Below are 19,085 nucleotides of genomic sequence, written 5' to 3' on the forward strand. Positions count from 1 at the left end.
CCAACCCATTTGGCTACCCATTGCAGCTGTGCTGCCAAGCAGTAGAGTTCCATGTTGGGCACTGCAAGTCCCCCCTGGTCCACCGGTAGATATAGCTTAGACAGTGCGACTCTGCAGCGCGTGGCATTCCATATGAAATCTCTCATTGTGCCCTCTAAGGAGCGGAAAACAGGGGGACAGATGTGAAGTGGCAGATTAGTGAAGGAGTACAAGAGTCGGGCATCACCACCATCTTAAGCAGGGCAATGCGGCCCATAATTGTTAGTGGTAGGCTCCGCCAGAAGGTCTTCTGCGATTCAATGGCGATCATCGCACGTGCGATATTACCAACGATCAAAGTTGTTGGGCTGATGGTAGGACCTGACCCCCAAGGAGCAGAAGACAGCGGGTTGCCACCGCACGCTCCCTCCATTAATAATCAGTTCTGGATCGGGGGCAGTTGGGTAAAATTGGTACAGGCATAATTTTGCCCAGTTAACACGCAGGCAAGAAAGGATGCAAAATCGGTGAGCGTTTTTGTGACATCATCGCAGGGCACCCTGATGTCCTTAACATAAAGAAGGAGGTTGTGCGTGTAGAGTAAGACCAAAAGCATCCCGTTCCCCAGTGGGACCCCACATTCTGCTCCCCCCGTGGAGAGCTGCCACCAATGGTTCTATGGCTAGGGAGAATAATAGCGGGGATAGTGGGCATTCCTGTCTGGTGCCCTGACCGATGGTCACTGGTCCTGACAGATATGGACCCGTCATCACTCTTGCCGTGGGAAGGGTGTATAAAAGTCTGATCAGGAGAAGAAAACGATTGCCCAGGCCACATCGAGACAGGGTGGCAAATAGATAGTCCTACTCTAGTGTGTCAAGCGCCTTCTCTAAATCGAGGCGCATGCATCCTGAATGCGGACAATGAGCTGTTGAGTATCTGGCCACAAGGAAAAAGAAGCGGCGCAGGTTTAGGGACGTGCTACTAGATGGTACGAATCCGTTTCGGTCAGCATGTACCAACGCTGGGACCAGGGGGGCTAGGCGCTCCGCCAGTGTTTTAGCCAAAATGTTGTAGTTAGTATTGAGGAGTGCCACTGCGTGGTAGGAGCCTAGCAACTCAGGGTCTCTATCTGGCTCGGGTAAGGAGACACGCAGGGATTTCTGCATTGCTTTCAAGAGCAATGAGGTCTCCATCAATGCCTCATATTGGGCCAACAGATGAGGAGCTAGTTCTGAGGAGTATGCTTTATAGTACGCCGCTGGCAGGCCATCTGGACCGGGTGCTTTCCAAGAGGCCAGCGCTCTAATGGCCTCTTGGATCTCAGAGTGCAATTGGTTCTTCCAGTTCTGTCTGCTGTTGTGGTTTGATAGTGGGTGGGAGAGAGGGGATAGGAACCCGTCCAGCATGAGTTGGTCCATAGTGACGAGCGAGCCGTACAAGGTAGTGTAATGCTTAATGAACTCACAGTGATTTCCCGCTGGGTGTATAGCAGGTGACCCAACTCCAAGTGCAATGAGAGAACAGGCCGTCACGCCTGCTCCTGTCTTATCAAACATGCCTGCAGGTGACCTGCTCAATCCGCGGTGGCATGGATGTGAGCAGAATGGGCAGCGTAATTTAAGCAGCCCAACCGCTCCAGTAATTCCACATGCTCGCGCCTCACCTTGGCCAAACAGTGTGAGCTGCCAGGGTCCATCATCGCAGCGGTTTCAAGTCGAAGGAGCATCTGCTTGAAGCATGCCACATCTCCGTCCCGCTGCCTATGGATATCCCAGCTGGACCACCATTTTGAGTGTTTACCATTCCGCCCCGTAACTGTACCCGAACCTGTGTTGATGTCGAAAAGGGTATTTATAGCAGCGTTTAGAGCCGCACGAAAGGGTGGATCCTCGAGCGCTGTTGGCTGGAGGCACCAGACACTTGTGACCTGGCCAGTGTTTGGCCACTTGACCCGGAGTAGGTGGGGGTTATGATCTGAATGCGTCCGCCCCAGATAGTCTATGTGACTGCATCCAGAGAGCAAATCTACCGAACCTACAAAACGGTTGATGCAGACATGGAGCGTCCCTCCTCTCCTCTCCCTTCACCTGGGCCTCTGGGCATGAGAATTAGTGCATCATGCGTGCCATCCCAGTTCAGGTTCATGCGGGGGCAAGCGCCACCCCCTGCTGCTGTCCGAGGTCCTGTGATCCTCCTTATTCACGTCAGGGACACTGCATAGATGATAAGGCGCAGGCGCTGCTCAGTGTTGCAGGAGCCAGGCGCCCGCCTGGCCAGTCTCCACAGCTTCTTTGGTGCTGCAGGTCTCCGCCTTTGTTTCACGCTCTAATGGCGCCGCTGTCTGTAGCTTTCACGGAACGGGCTACTTGGCACCTGCTTTAAGGTCTTCGGAAGCACTACTATGGCGGTTACGTTGCTACTACCTCACTGCATACATAGAGAAGTCCGCTGTGCAACTGGCACCCATACCTTTCCCCCAGGACTCCTTATGGCTCCCCACCTCGACTTTCACCGGGAACAAGAACGAGGTAAGCATCTGCGGCGGACCTCGGTGTGTACTGAAGGTGGCCAGCAGCCTGTGCCTGGTTGCAACTTTAGGACTCCCTCAGTCCATTGTGACCGATTAAGGGGTTGTGTTTATTGCCTGCAAGTTACTGAACTCAACCTGCCTGCTCAATTTCTGCGTTCATCGATATCCGTAGAAGAAGTTCTCCATTTTAGATTGAGGGTGAGGGATATGTCCGTTCCATGGCCTATCCTAGAACTTGCCTTGGGAACTACAACAAGGGTGAAATTCTTGATGGGCCTCTTCCGTATGCAACTCTGCAGATAAAGACTCAGCTCATAATTAATATGAAAAGGTGGGCGAGTGAGTGAGAAAAGGGATAGTTGGATGGCAGGATGAATTAGTGAAAGGGTGAATGGAAGAATGAAAGGGTGAATGGATGGATAATGAGCGAGAGGATGGATGAGTGAAAGGGTGGATGATGGGCGAATGAATGGGTGGATAGATGAGTGAAAGGATGGATGAGTGATAGAGTCAATGGATGGATTCATGAGTGGATGAGTAGAAGGATGGATGGGAAGGATGGCTAAGTGAAAGGGTCAATGGAGAGAAAAAGGGAGGATGGATGACTTAAAAGAGGAATGAGTGGAAGGATGAGTAAGTGACACGGTGGCTGGAGGGTTTGAAAGGGTTAATGGATGAGTGTACGGATGGATAGGGTGAAGGTATGGATGGATGAGTGAAAGTGTGGATGGGGGTTGGATGGAAGGAAGGATACATGATGGATAGGTTTACAAATGGATGAATATGTTTGGATATAGATGGGATTACTTATATACAATAGTGCGACCTCCTTTGAAGTGTCTGTAAAATGTACCTTTTGTCCCGAAGTTTTGTCCTGAATTTTGACCTCCTGTCCTGAATTTTTGTCCTGAATTTTGACCCTTTGTCCTGAATTTTTACACTCACCGTCCTGAATTTGCACCCATGCCACTTGGTCACCCTAGTAGAGGATGCCATTAGGGGGTACCTATGTGGCCTTCGCTACGCTAGCAAGCTGAGCGTTGCCTCCCAACAGGTGAGAGAGGACCAAGGGTTGTATTATTTACCTGAAGTCGCATTAGTAAAGTTAAGGGTTTCAATTTTTGATGTGTGAGAGCTGTTACCATGCTATTTTAGTTTTCTTAGTGATGTGTTTTTGAAGCAGGTGCTTGTGTCAAAGCTAACCCAAGACATTTCCACTTCCTCTTAATAAGGGAATGTAAGCAGTTATGGTTTATTTCTGAAAACGAGGCTTCAATCAGTGACTGCATGGTGAAATCGGAGAACAAGAGGAATTCTGTTTATGTCAGATTGAGCATTACATAGGTATTTGACACCCAGTACTGAATCAACTCAAAGAAGATATAAAGTTTTTGACTTGTTAAATGAAAAGATTTTAAGATCGAGTTAAATGTCATAATTCGATTCGGATGTCACTGGTTTATAGAAAGCAAGAAATTGCATGTAGAAGTTGAAGATGGTGGGGCAGGGGAAAGATCCCTCGATACCTGTAGGATGTTGTTCTTGTTTATGTGAATTAGACTTTGTACGACCACTGCTTTTTCAGTGAATTTTCTGATAAAAAGAAGGTGGGTAAAGGGTTATTAGTTGTCAAATTCATCTGGGTCCAGACTAAATTTTCTTAACCAGGGGATGATCTGTTACATTGTGAAGTTATCCAGGAAAGTTATCCCTGAGGGAGGCATTGACGATGTTGAGAAATGGTTTTACGACATCTCTGTAAAACTATTTTATGATAGATTAAGGCAGAAGATAATCTTCATAGGAGGTGGCCTGTAGAGTGTTGCAAATATTGATGAATTCTTTGTGCAACAGGTAATTGAGGATTCTCTAGTGATTGCAGAGCGATGAAGTATTGTAGGCGAGGTTGATGCCTGCTTTGTCTGGTCATTGTGACATCTAACTTGTTTATCTTCTCAGCGAAGAAGGGATTGGCGGTGTTGTATTTGTGTACAGAATGTGAGATGAGAGTCTAAGAGTGGTTTGATGCCGTTTTTGACAACTTGAAGTGAGCTTTGATTCTGGTTGTTGCATTGTTGATGTTCATTTTGTAAAAGTTAACTTTGGACTGGATGAAGAGAGACTTTAGAGCTGAGTTGCATGTTTAAAATGTTGCTGTTTTCATGGAAATCCTTAGGCCATCTTCATTTGTTTTCCTGTTTTCCTATGGTGCATTTGTTCTCTGAGGGGTCTTATGTGTACAATGGGGCTGAGAGTTTTTGCCTGGCCGACTGCGTTTTCAATGGTGCATTAACTTCCACATAGGTTTTCAAACCTGTACTATAACATGTGACATGGGATGGTAAGCGTTGAAGAGGATGAAAAGTTCCTCCCGAGGCATCCAGGAGCAAGTTGTTAAGGAAATGATAGTTATGTGTACCTCTTATTGGTCGGTTGGGAATAGATGGGGTGTGGAGCATGGAGAATGGGCTGGCATAGTGGTATATGCATTCGATGGAGGATTTAAAATTTGCAATGCATTGAGAGAGAGGATACCATGAGGAGGTTAATGGTTTGCCTTTGGAATGGGTGAGTTTGAATGTGTATTGCTAAATGTTGAAAGCTCTAGAGTATGTTGAATGATTGTTTCATAGCCTTAATGCGTCATTACCGGAAAGATAGAAATTTCTGATACAGAAAGGGTGGGAGTGCTGAAAAAAAGGCACCAAACAAGTCCAATACTACTTTCGTGAAATTATTGTTGGTTTTGAGGGATCTGTAAATCAAAATTGAGGAGGATGTGACTGGGATGCTAAGAGTGAAAAATGTCAGGTGAACAGATCAAGTGTCTTAGTTGTTACTTTTGGCTTGAATGCAGCGTAGACCTGTGGGTGATAACGAGTCGTCCTCTTTGTGTATACTATCTATACATTGGAAATATAGCTGGGTGTATATTGCTGGGTGGGAGCAATGTATCTGGGATGAAGACTGTATCTAGATTGTGCTGTGTATTCATGTCAGCTGTCAGTTGGGGTGTATTTTGATAAGCATGAGCTGGCGGGTCGGTCCCTTAGCTGGTTTATCTGTTAATGTGTGCATATGTCCTAATAATTGAAATGGGATTACTTTTCTCTTGATGTGCAGCAGGGGCGCAGGAAGGGGGGTGCGGGCCGCCCCAGGTGTCATCTCTAAGGGGTGTGACAAAATAGCAAAAATATGTTTTAAACACATATTTTTGCCATTTTGTCACCCCCCCCTCAGTGATGACACTTGTCACCCCCGGCTTGAAAAAAATGGCAAAAATATGTGTTTTAAACCTTAGCCGATTATAAACACAACAAAGTCCAGCCTTTTCTACTTCAAATGTAACCTGTACCATTATCGGGTTGTTTCAAAAACTGAATCTTGGCGCTGGAATCTGGTCAGTTCATTTTTATTGTCATGGAAAACATTAAGACTCTATGCTGTATGTGTAACGCTATCATGTCTCTATAAGGAAATTAGTAAATATACACTTCAAGCATTCAAACACATCAATAAAGGACGCATAACATCCTGTCGGCCCTGATGAAAACAATAACTAAGATTGGCACACGGAAAACAGGTGGTATGTCCACATTCACAGCATATTCACACGTTGAAATACCAAAAATAGCATCAACAGGCGGTCATGCACATTTATCAATAGTTACCTGTCGCTGTTTTTCTCTGCTCCTTTGAGTACAGATTTCAGGAAATCCCTTCTTTCTTGATTATTTTCTCTATCCACCAAAATCACTGTGGAGAAGAAAGAACAATTAATCACCGAGTGGAGGCTGACCCCTTGGTTACATTGCACGCGTGCATCAAAATGGAAGGCATCTCCCTTCCAGCATTATTCTTCCAGTTACTCAATGAGACAGATTGTTTTTGATAGAAACGTTCAGCTCTTGCTGGATTTCACCCCATGGAGAAAAATGCAAGGTGGTGAAAACTAGTAACAGCACAAAATACTTTGGGTAGGTTACTACGGTGGGTCCGGGGAACCTCCTCCCATGCAATCGACACTCTTGGTCTGTTAAAGATTGCAAGAATCACTGTTAGCATGAGCTGAAAGCCATTTTGTACTTGGCAGCCATCTTAGTTAGCCATGTGCTTTCTCCCTCTTCCAGATCTGTGCACATGCTCAAAAAGGCCTAGCTGTCAGAATGAAACTGCTCCTAGTAGTCACCACTCTCATTGACACTGTTGTAACAAACGACATGCGTCATGTCCGATGTTCCAAGGTTTTAACTACCCAACAGAGCACTGAATCTATATCTATCAAGCTAGCTCAAGCAACAAGCGACCTAGAGGTTTTATCTAAAAAGGGCACAGCAACTGTAACGATCATGGAGGCAACTAGGATTCATGAAGCATTTTTTGGCGATTTAAAGAGCCTCTTTGTTAGGCCTAGTACCTCAAATTGCTCTCGAGCACCTCTACCCCCTAGATGGTACACAGGGGAATGTAGACAGACCCGCCTGGATCTGGGTAGAGCGATCAAAACCGGGCCTAGTTTGAAAATCCGACTGGCTAGGGCTGCCTACAAAAATGCCGTCTCTAAAACCAAACGCAACTGGGACGAGCAAAAGTGGAGTGATTTAAAGGAGGCGGGATATCATAAAGACACGCGAAAATTCTGGAATGTTTTCAAGTGGGGTGTGGATGGTAACCCTGAGAAACCCCAGAATTGGGTTCCATGTGACCAATGGGTACCTTACTTTGAGCCACAATATGCGAAGGGTGACGTTTTAAATCCTTCCCCGGAGATTCCACTCTTGCCATTTACGGAGGATCCATTCACTCTGAAAGACGTGGAACGTGCCCTAGACCTAGTGATCCCTGGTAGAGCGCCAGGTATCGATGGTATACCCGCTGATTTATTTTTGCAGGGCAGGGATTCCTGGGGCCCATATATTCTCCTTCTGTCAAATTTGATTGCCAAGGGTGCACCCATACCAAATCCTTGCCTGGAAATTATCGGCAGATTAGCCTGATTGACACCTCACAAAAAATTTTTGGCAGGCTGATCCTTGAAAAAATACTGGCATGGGACCAAAATATCTTGTCTAATTTACAAGCAGGTTTCAGAACATCTATAAGCACTGTCGACCAGGTACTACATTTTCCAATGCTGTACTGGAAGACTGTGACATTGGGCAGCGGCAGTCTATATGTCGCCTTTGTAGACCCGAGAGCGGCCTTCGCCTGGTTCCCCGCTCAACTTTGTGGAACGTCCTTAAAGACATGGGTTTACCTGGGCCTTTACTCTCATTGGTTAAAAAACTCCATGACCTAAATTACGCCCAGATTAGATGGGGTAGTCCCGGCAATGTTACAACTCAGTTCCCTGTCGAATCTGGAGTCCGGCAGCGCTGTGTATTGGCCCCAACTCTATTTTCCCTTTACATTAATGGTGTTGCCAGAATACTAGTTAATTCCAATGTTGATGCCCAAAATCTTGCAGGAGCTAAAATCCCTATTTTAATGTTCGCCGACGATTGCCTCATAGTAGCAAAAACCCCAAGTGGGTCGCAAAAGGCCCTGAAGCTTTTTGATGAATTCTGCACCACACGAGGTTTAGAAATTAATGTACTAAAATCTAAGTTTATGACTTTTAATGCTCCAAAAAGTTTTAAAGGTTCAGTTACCATGAATGGCCGCCCCTTGGAGAGGGTCCAGCCCTTCAGTTACCTAGGTGTGTGTATCCAGAATGACCTATGCTGGAAGCACCAGATTGAGCTGACCACTCTGAAACATCGCCAGCTCACTGGTGCTCTGTGCTTGGAACACTCGAGGTCCCTCACTAAACCGATATCCCCTGTCCTAGAGGTCTATAAGGGTAAAGTGGTTAGTTTCGCTTTATAAGGAGTCGAAATATGGGGGCATGAGAACCTCAGGGAAATGACGGTGTCTGAAACTCATTTTTACGGAATCTAATCAAATTACCCAGAGCACCCCCCTGACCCCCCTCTTTTATGACCTAGGGCTCTCTCCAATAGCCATCATTGCATCCCTACGCCCAGTTTTATACTGGAGGCGGATCTGGACCACGCCAGAACTGGCCACTTACTCTCGGGTTCTGCTGGATATAATTACTAGTGGTAACTCCCATAAAATTAAATGGCTGGTGCATATACGGGGCATGCTATGTGAACTAGGCCTCAAAGAACTATGGGAGGATCCAGTGAACTCAAATTTTCCTCCAAAGAAGGTACTCAAGGACCTCTACTGGAAGTCCCTGGCCACCAAGCTTTTTAGGAAAACAGACCCTTGTTCCTTGACCGGTATGTTTCTGATCATCAAAGAGAGCCCGAACTTGGAAAACTTCTGGGACACTATCATGAATTCCCTGGACCGCAAACTCTACTTTCAATTGAGAGTTGGGAGCTTGCCTGTAAGGGCTTTTACTAGCAGATGGTCTACAGGAGACAAGCCTTCGTGTCCAGGATGTTCGGCGCTTTCTGAAACTATCGGACACTTGTTGTTTGAATGTCCAGCATATGTGGCCCCCGCCGGTTCTGGGTGCGCCCAATGTGCAAGCTACTAGGCACTAATAGTGGACTGGTTGCTCTAAGAATTATTTGTACCTGCACCAATATGACTGTATATGTAGCCACAGCAAAATTTCTGGGGTGGGCATGGCTGATTAGAACTAAACTGCTTGCAAACTAATATTGTTTATGGATGCAATGATAAAGATATGTTAAAGATTGCAAGAATCGCTGTTAGCATGAGCTGAAAGCCATTTTGTACTTGGCAGCCATCTTAGTTAGCCATGTGCTTGCCATCTGCTTTCTCCCAGAGCCATGCACATGCTCAGAAAGGCCTAGCTGTCAGAATGCACCTGCTCGTAGTATAGAACTGTCAGGCTATTCTTGCTGATGTAAGGAGAAATGTCTCTCCTCCCACTTTCTTGAGCAAACACATTTTGTAAAGCCATATTAGACAGTAAGCATGCTTACATGTGCCAGGACCTCCCCTTGGTTTTATGCTGACTAATGTAACCTATGCATATGTAAGGCCCCTGTTCTCTGTACTCCTTAGAATGCCTTCTACAGTAGCCTGACGGTACTGTGTGACGCAATCTCCCTCATCTGAGGTTATTAAATGTATTATTTTTATATTACAGCTTCTGTGCCAATTTCTTCTTTATTGGGTAAAAGGACCAGGTGTATCAGTGAACCCCTTAGGAGGTTTATATTTCTTCCGATGTGCTATTAGAGAGTAAAGTTAGACCTATGTAAAGATTCCATCTCTGCAGTCAGGGCTTTAAGTGGGCTCAGCACCGGCAGTTCTTAAATGCAGGTGCTGAAACAGGTCTCTATTGGACTCTCCATCTTAGCTATCCCCTCTGGGTGAAAAACAAATCTTAACTCTGCAGCAGTACTATCCTTCACTGTCTTTAAGTTAACTTCAAAGAGTCTTGTTATAGTTTGTTCACAGTCACATCAATTCAAACTGAAGCATTTTCAATATCCTACGCAACCAAGCCATCGTTGTTGCTTATTTATCATAGGCAACTAACAACCATTGGCAAAGTCAATAGTCCTGGCTTGTTGGAGGCAGGGTCGGATTGGTTAGGTGGGCACTCGAGAAATGGCCGAAGGGCTGGTAGCCGAGTTCTAGCTGTGGGCTGCTTTTTTGGCCAGCCTGGGGGCTGTCTGTGCTGTTAGGATGCCGCCAGAGGCCCAGTGGGGGCCTGAGTGGCCTTTCTAGAGGCATGGGGAGAGGATGTGGTCTGATGGCTAGTTTGCCGACTTTGGTGTTGGAAACCAAGGTTCGAGCCTCGGGGTTGCGTCCACATCCTGTGATTCTGGGTAAATCATTTAATCTCCTCGTGCCTAAATGTGTCCTTGTGTAACGTAACCGGTGCTCATGTAAAGTGCTCCAATACCTTCGGGTCGAGTTTGCGTTATAAACATCTGCATTAAAAATATATATATATTTTAAAATGGGCGGATGTGTCACTCCCTTTCTCTTGCTGGACCGGCCCATTAATGTATGCAGATTGAGCGGGGCAGGGGGCCTGAGCAGAAGTTGTCTCACTTGCATTTATGTGTGGCTCAGCATTGTGCACTAATCTGTGCAATTGTTTTTATCTTAGTGAAGTTAATAAAAGATGCCCCCCCCATCCCCTTCATACAACTTCGCTGAAGAAGTGTTTTGCGTAAAGGAAATATGCAAATGTGGGCCACTTTTTTTGGGTGCGCCTGGGCCACTTTTTTGGGTGTGCCTGGGCCGATTTTTTTTATCCCAATCCAACCCTGGTTGGAGGTGTAATGTTACTTGTTGTATTATATAATGCGATGCAATGACAGAAGCAGCAAAACACTAGCCGGGGGGCAAACTATGCTAAGCACAGATTTTTAGGGTAGATGTTTTTAAACCACTCCCTTAATTACATCGGCCACGCCCCTTTAAGAGACCTCCCCCCAGTTTTTTTCATTCCACTTAAAGCCCTGTCTGCAGTGCATGTCGAATAACCTTGTTTGCTAGCGGTAGAGAGTGGACTTATGCTAAAAGGACAGAGTTCAAAGCGACTGACTCGAGAAGAAATCTGAAACAAGCAGGTTTATGCGCGCGGTGTGTCAACAAGATGCAAACGCTCCCTGAGCGTGCCAGATGCTTGTCGCTTTCCATTAACAGCAGAGGCAGGCATGACCGTAAATTTATGTTTTCTCTCTTTTTTCCTCACTCTCTTTTGAGCCTATCTAATCTGTCTGTGAAACAGCCACGAGACATTTAATTGGCTATTCAGTAATACTGTTTTAAAATTGTTAGCCATAATAAAATGAAGAAAAAAAGGTATATATATATGCTGTTTTGCCGCAAGCATGAGCTAGAGGTTAATGTTGGCAAGACCAAGTTTATGGTTCTCAGGGGGAGGAGCCCAATTAAAGCTAGGGTAACAATGGGAGGGGCTACCCTTGAACAGACATCGGTCTTTACCTATCTTGGTGTCACTTTTAGTGATAATTTAAGCTGGAAACCCCAGATAGACATACTTACTCTAAAGGATGCCCAATTGAGAGGAGCTCTACTTAAAGAACATAGATGCTCCCTAACAAAACCCATGTCCCCTCTCATGAAGATCTACGGCTCCAAAATCTTGCCAGCTGTGTTGTTTGGTGCAGAGCTCTGGGGTTACAGTAATTTGGATCCCCTTAAAGTGGCCCAAATAAAATTTCTTAGGACAGCTGCGGGTCTTCCGCAGTCTACAACCCGTATCCCTCTACTTTACGACCTAGGGTGCCAACCGGTTGAGGATGTTGCGCGCTATAGACCATTGGCGTTTTGGCGGCGCCTGTGGACTACGCCTGAACTATCCCTTTATGCTAAAGCCCTGTTAGAAGTTCGAAACCTCCGGGGTTCCTATAGGATAGGTTGGTTAACTGACCTCAGAACAACACTGGCTGATATGGGGTTGGGGGAGCTCTGGTGTAATCCGGATACAGCAACCTTTCCCCCGAAAAAGGTGTTGAGAGATCTGTATTGGGGATGGGCTGTTTCTAAAAGACATGCTTCATTGACAGGTGGCTAACTGACGGCATCATTTGTGTCTGTGAAGGACGTCTGTCTCCTTGAAGATTATTGGAATATCATTACCAGGCCTTGGGATCGCAAGTTGTTCCATCAGTTTAGGGTTGGCACACTACCACTACGGGGTTTAACAAAGTCTTGGGCTAACAGTGGCAATGGATACTGCCCATTTTGTATAGAGTTGGCAGAAACAGTTGACCACTTTCTATTCGCTTGCCCCGTATACCATGCCCCAAGACATAAGTGGTTACGCCCAGTTTGTAGGGCATCTGGTACACGATCGGCGAAGACAGCTAGTAGAATTCTGAAGTCCGATACCTCATTATGGTGGTAATTGGGGTTGCTAAATTTACTAGTTGGGCCTGGATCTTGCGGTCTAGAATAATTAACTCCCTACTAAATGTTCCTTAATCTGCCGATCCGGTAACAGGTTTGACGTACTGGAGAATGCTATATTGTTCCATGAATATTAGTTTTATACTGATTTTAATCTTAAATGAAGTCTTATATTTTGTGATTTATTGCTATTTTATCTTGTTCTTAATGTATATTAATTTATTGTTTTAACCATAGTACACAATCATACTCATATTTGCGATTTTGCACTGTAGGATAATGAACCCATATCTTAATGGTTGTTTTTAGGGGCTGGGAATGTTTTATAGGGTTGATTTGTGTAGTGTGTCTTTTATGATGAAATATCGAAATAAAGACTTTTTTGACTTGACTTGAAAAAAATATATGCTGTTACTGCCCATCCTGTCTGATGAAATTATGAAAGGATGGGTAAGTCTAGATTGCTGTTCCCTTATTTGACCTTTAAGGGAAACTAGATGTGGGTAGTTTTTGTTCTAAAATTCTCAGGTGATAACACCATTATTATTAGCTAGTCTGTGTAAATAAGCTGACAGTCCTTATTAGAGCTGATGTTGCATAGTTTGGATCGTGAAAAGTAGAATGCAGGAAAGGCTTCCATGTGATCATCAGCAAACATTTTTTAAAAGAAAATATTGTTTTGTAGGAGTTTCTTCTTCACAACATGTTCTGCTGGAGAAATGTATGTATCCACTATATTGAAGTTTTTTTAGTGCTTTATGTAATAAGAATCCCTGTTAAATTAGCGTACAATGTAGGCGTTTTAATTTAGAGAAATCATTTTAGAAGTTGTCTGCAGTCATGTACAAGTAAAGTCTATGAGTAAAAGTGTAGAACATTTCCTTTTTTCTTGAGGGTTCTTCAGATGAATAAATTAGGAATACACAAATGTAAGGATTTGGAGTATGTCTGTATTGTTTTTCTCTTTTCCTCAGAATTTAGTAAATGAACACAGACTTTCTTAGCTGCTTCAAATAGAGTAATAGGTCCAGGGTTTTTACTCTCAGATAGATAACGTGGTTCTTGGGTGCCTTGCTATTACATGGAGCGCCCCAAGACTAGGAAGTACTATGAGACTATCCTCTCTGTTGATAGATTATTTGTATGCCTTGTCTAAAGACCTTTTCTTCTGTTCACCAATAGATATTTGCTGCCTTACAACCATTGCCAGAGGGGCCCAGATATCAGATCCAGCCTGGGGAGTCAGCACTAATCCATCTTGAAGCCAAGGTGAAGGGAACCAGCACAGGCATTTCTGGCAACTAAGACCTCAGTGAAGGCGGAAGCACTGGGATGTGAAGTGAGTTGTGCAGCTCCACCATGGGAACTACAAGAGCCAGCCTGTGAGGCTCAAACGTACAAACTGGTTGTACAGCGGCTTCAATTTCCCAAAAACTTCTTTTTTGTTAATAATGTACCATTTCGGATGTCCCATTTTTGAGGAGGAGCAGCCCTTTGCGGCTCCTCGTCCTAATTCCTATGACCCTGTGTGGTCCTCCTGGTCCCCTGGAGCCAGGATTATTTTTGAATATTTTAATTGATACTCTAGCCCTTATAAAAGGAACACTGGAAACGTCTATGGAAAATGTTTTTTAGATAGAATTGCACTAGATGGTTCTAGGATTTGCTTTTTGCGGAGGGCTGGAAAAATATTGATGATTCTGTTTGTGATAATAATCATTACTCTCTCCTGCTATCTGTATGTTATGACCAAATGCTTTGTTCCCTTTGTACTCCTGCGTATACCTTATATATACCCGCTTAATGAAATGTTTAGAATGAAAAATGCCCACCTAGCAATGGATAAGGATATTGATGAATTTATGAAAATAAATGTGAAAAATATTTTCTATGTTCCTACTAGATCATAGAAATGTCTTTAGCACATGCTAAAAGGACCATATGTTAAAGATTGCAAGAATCGCTGTTAGCATGAGCTGAAAGCCATTTTGTACTTGGCAGCCATCTTAGTTAGCCATGTGCTTGCCATCTGCTTTCTCCCTCTTCCAGACCTGTGCACAAGCTCAGAAAGGCCTAGCTGTCAGAATGCACCTGCTCGTAGTATAGCTCTGTCAGGCTATTCTTGCTGATGTAAGGAGAAATGTCTCTCCTCCCGCTTTGTTGAGCAAGCAATTTTTGTATAGCCATATTAGTCAGTAAGCATGCTTACACGTGCCAGGACCTCCCCTTGATTTTATGCTCACTAATGTAATCTATGCATATATAAGGCCCCTGTTCTCTGTACTCCTTAGAATGCCTCCTACAGTAGCCTGAGGGTACTGTGTGACGCAATCTCCCTCATCTGAGGTTATTAAGTGCATTATTTTTATATTACAGCTTCTGTGCCAATTTCTTCTTTGTAGGGTAAAAGGACCAGGTGCATCAGTGAACCCCTTAGGAGGTTTATATTTCTTCAGATGTGCTATTAGAGAGTAAAGTTAGACATATGTTCAAGATTCCATCTCTGCAGTCAAGGCTTTAAGTGGGCTCAGCACCGGCAGTTCTTAAATGCAGGTGCTGAAACAGGTCTCTATTGGACTCTCCATCTTAGCTATCCCCTCTGGGTGAAAAACAAATCTTAACTCTGCAGCAGTACTATCCTTCACTGTCTTTAAGTTAACTTCAAAGAGACATGTTATAGTTTGTTTACAGTCACATAAATTCAAACTGGAGCATTTTCAATATCCTATACAACCAAGCCATGGTTATTGCTTATTTATCATAGGCGACTAACAACCATTGGCAAAGTCAATAGTCCCGGCTTGTTGGAGGCAGGGTCGGATTGGTTAGGCGGGCACTCGAGAAATGGCCGAAGGGCTGGTAGCCGAGTTCTAGCTGTGGGCTGCTTTTTTGGCCAGCCTTGGGGCTGTCTGTGCTGTTTGGATGCTGCCAGAGGCCCAGTGGGTGCCTGAGTGGCCTTTCTAGAGGCATGGGGAGAGGATGTGGTCTGACGGCTAGTTTGCCGACTTTGGTGTTGGAAACCAAAGTTCGAGCCTCGGGGTTGCGTCCACATCCTGTGATTCTGGGCAAATCACTTAATCTCCTTGTGCCTAAATGTGTCCTTGTGTAACGTAACCGGTGCTCAAGTAAAGCGCTCCAATACCTTCGGGTCGAGTTTGCGTTATACACATCTGCATTAAAAAATATATATATTTTAAAATGGGCGGATGTGTCACTCCCCTTCTCTTGCTGGGCCGGCCCATTAATGTATGCAGATTGAGCGGGGGCAGGGGGCCTGAGCAGAAGTGGTCTCACTTGCATTTATGTGTGGCTCAGCATTGTGCACTAATCTGCGCAATTGTTTTTATCTTAGTGAAGTTAATAAAAGATGCCCCCCACCCCCTTTTTTTTCATACAACTTCGCTGAAGAAGTGTTTTGCGTAAAGGAAATATGCAAATGTGGGCCACTTTTTTTGGGTGCACCTGGGCCACTTTTTTTTATCCCAATCCAACCCTGGTTGGAGGTGTAATGTTACTTGTTGTATTATATAATGCGATGCAATGACAGAAGCAGCAAAACACTAGCCGGGCGGCAAACTATGCTAAGCACAGATTTTTAGGGTAGATGTTTTTAAACCACTACCTTAATTACATTGGCCACGCCCCTTTAAGAGACCAACCCCCAGTGTTTTCATTCCGCTTAAAGCCCTGTCTGCAGTGCATGTCGAATAACCTTGTTTGCTAGCGGTACCCGTATCTTATCTACAGAGAGTGGACTTATGCTAAAAGGACTGAGTTCAAAGCGACTGACTCGAGAAGAAATCTGAAACATGCAGGTCTATGCGCGCGGTGTGTCAACAAGATGCAAACGCTCCCTGAGCGTGCCAGATGCTTGTCGCTTTCCATTAACAGCACAGGTAGGCATGACCGTAAAAGTCAGCGTCCTCCTTTGCTTTTCATTTCACATGATTTTAGTACAATATCTTTCACCTAAGAAGCCACTGACAACAGTGCTTGTCTTTTCTGACAGCCCAGGCAATCTAACCCTCTGATGATGCAAGACATGCAGAGACACGGCAGGAGTTTTAACAATAGTAATAGTTACTTTTAGCACAATTTATTTTTCCGCCCAATGGATACCCGTACAGTATTTGTGATACATTGTCAGCTTCACGAAGCCATTTGTTTGTGTAAATATAACTTAGACACTCAAATCGCTTGGCTTTTGAGAGAAAAAATTAAATGTAGAAATAGTTAAGAAATATATTTGGACTCGTAAAATTACTTCTGTATATTACCACACCCAGCCCTGACCTCACTCTCCTGCGATAAATCCTCACACCACCGTGGGAAAGCCAAAGGACAGCCTGCCAGAATACAACAAGCACTGGCGTTGCCAATAGGTCTCGCAGTAGGAAAGTTGGAGCTATTACAATTGCAAATAGCAATGCCTTTTATTTTTGTTTTCATTTTAAAAACATAAAGGGCTTTGTCATTTACAAAACCAATAGCTCCAACTTTCCTACTGCGAGACCTATTGTGCACTGCACAGTGTGGGTGAAAGTGGCACTGCGTGGGTGTGAGTGCCTTTGAGTGAGTGGCGTTGCATGTGTGATTGTTGTTGCATGGGTGAGTGGCGTTGCGTGGGTGAGTGGCGTTGCGTGGGTGAGTGGCGTTGCGTGGGTGAGTGGCGTTGCGTGGGTGAGTGGCGTTGCATGTGTGAGTGGTGTTGCGTGTGTGAGTTGCGTGTGTGAGTGGCGTTGCATGGGTGAGTGTGGCGTTGCGTGTGTGAGAGTGGGCTTGCATGGGTGTGAGTGGCGTTGTGTGTCTGAAAGTGGTGCTGTGTGGGTAAAAGTGGAACTGCGTGGGTGTGAGTGTATTTGCGTGAGTGAGTGGCGTTGCGTGGGTGAGTGAGGTTGCGTGGGTGAGTGGCGTTGCGTGGGTGAGTGGCGTTGCGTGTGTGAGTGGCGTTGCGTGTGTGAGTGGCGTTGCGTGTGTGAGTGGCGTTGCGTGTGTGAGTGGCGTTGCGTGTGTGAGTGGCGTTGCGTGTGTGAGTGGCGTTGCGTGTGTGAGTGGCGTTGCGTGTGTGAGTGGCGTTGCGTGTGTGAGTGGCGTTGCATGTGTGAGTGGCGTTGCATGTGTGAGTGGCGTTGCATGTGTGTGTGAGTGGCGTTGCATGTGTGTGTGAGTGGCGTTGCATGTGTGTGTGAGTGGCGTTGCATGTGTGTGTGAGTGGCGTTGCATGCCTGAGTGGCGTTGCATGCGTGAGTGGCGTTGCATGCGTGAGTGGCGTTGCATGCGTGAGTGGCGTTGCATGCGTGAGTGGTGTTGCATGCGTGAGTGGCGTTGCATGCGTGAGTGGCGTTGCATGCGTGAGTGGCGTTGCATGCGTGAGTGGCGTTGCATGCGTGAGTGGCGTTGCATGCGTGAGTGGCGTTGCGTGGATGAGTGGTGTTGCGTGGATGAGTGGTGTTGCGTGGATGAGTGGTGTTGCGTGGATGAGTGGTGTTGCGTGGATGAGTGGCGTTGCGTGGATGAGTGGCGTTGTGTGTGTGAGTGGCGTTGAGTGAGTGGCGTTGCGTGAGTGAGTGGCGTTGCGTGGATGAGTGGGGTGCGTGGATGAGTTGCGTTGCGTGGATGAGTGGGGTGCGTGGATGAGTTGCGTTGCGTGGATGAGTGGTGTTGCGTGGATGAGTTGCGTTGCTTTGAGTGAGTTGCGTTGCTTTGAGTGAGTGGCGTTGCATGTGTGAGTGGCGTTGCATGTGTGAGTGGTGTTGCGTGTGTGAGTGGTGTTGCGTGGGTGAGTGGTGTTGCGTGGGTGAGTGGTGTTGCGTGGGTGAGTGGCGTTGCATGTGTGAGTGGTGTTGCTTGGGTGAGTGGCGTTGCATGTGTGAGTGGTGTTGCGTGGATGAGTGGTGTTGCGTGGATGAGTGGTGTTGCGTGGATGAGTGGCGTTGCGTGTGTGAGTGGCGTTGCGTGAGTGAGTGGCGTTGCGTGGATGAGTGGGGTGCGTGGATGAGTTGCGTTGCGTGGATGAGTGGTGTTGCGTGGATGAGTGGCGTTGTGTGTGTGAGTGGCGTTGCATGAGTGAGTTGCGTTGCTTTGAGTGAGTGGCGTTGCATGTGTGAGTGGCGTTGCATGTGTGAGTGGTGTTGCGTGTGTGAGTGGTGTTGCGTGGGTGAGTGGTGTTGCGTGGGTGAGTGGCGTTGCATGTGTGAGTGGTGTTGCTTGGGTGAGTGGCGTTGCATGTATGAGTGGCGTTGCGTTGATGAGTGGGGTTGCGTGGATGAGTTGCGTTGCGTGTGTGAGTGGCGTTGCATGTGTGAGTGGCGTTGCATGTGTGAGTGGCGTTGCATGTGTGAGTGGCGTTGCATGTGTGAGTGGCGTTGCGTGTGTGAGTGGCGTTGCGTGTGTGAGTGGCGTTGCGTGTGTGAGTGGCGTTGCGTGTGTCAGTGGCGTTGCGTGTCTGAGTGGCGTTGCGTGTCTGAGTGGCGTTGCGTGTCTGAGTGGCGTTGCGTGTCTGAGTGGCGTTGCGTGTCTGAGTGGCGTTGCGTGTCTGAGTGGCGTTGCGTGTCTAAGTGGCGTTGCGTGTCTGAGTGGCGTTGCGTGTCTGAGTGGCGTTGCGTGTCTGAGTGGCGTTGCGTGTCTGAGTGGCGTTGCGTGTGTTGCCTTCATTGAGAGGGATAATCTAACTCCTGAAATGTTCTTGATTATA

General features: G+C 46.1%; 1 protein-coding gene across 4 annotated transcripts in view; it reads right to left on the reverse strand.

Moving 5' to 3' along the window:
* The window catches only part of RPGRIP1L (RPGRIP1 like), a 1,159,147-nt gene that overhangs the window by 132,157 nt on the left and 1,007,905 nt on the right, over nt 1-19,085 (reverse strand). For all 4 annotated transcript variants that reach the window (XM_086945185.1, XM_086945184.1, XM_086945187.1 and 1 more), the window contains exon 24: nt 6,184-6,268. In XM_086945185.1, coding sequence (XP_086801311.1) covers nt 6,184-6,268 — 85 coding nt within the window. The remainder of the gene's footprint in view (nt 1-6,183; nt 6,269-19,085) is intronic.

Source organism: Lissotriton vulgaris, chromosome 12 (assembly GCF_964263255.1).
Source record: "Lissotriton vulgaris chromosome 12, aLisVul1.2, whole genome shotgun sequence".
Taxonomy (NCBI): domain Eukaryota; kingdom Metazoa; phylum Chordata; class Amphibia; order Caudata; family Salamandridae; genus Lissotriton; species Lissotriton vulgaris.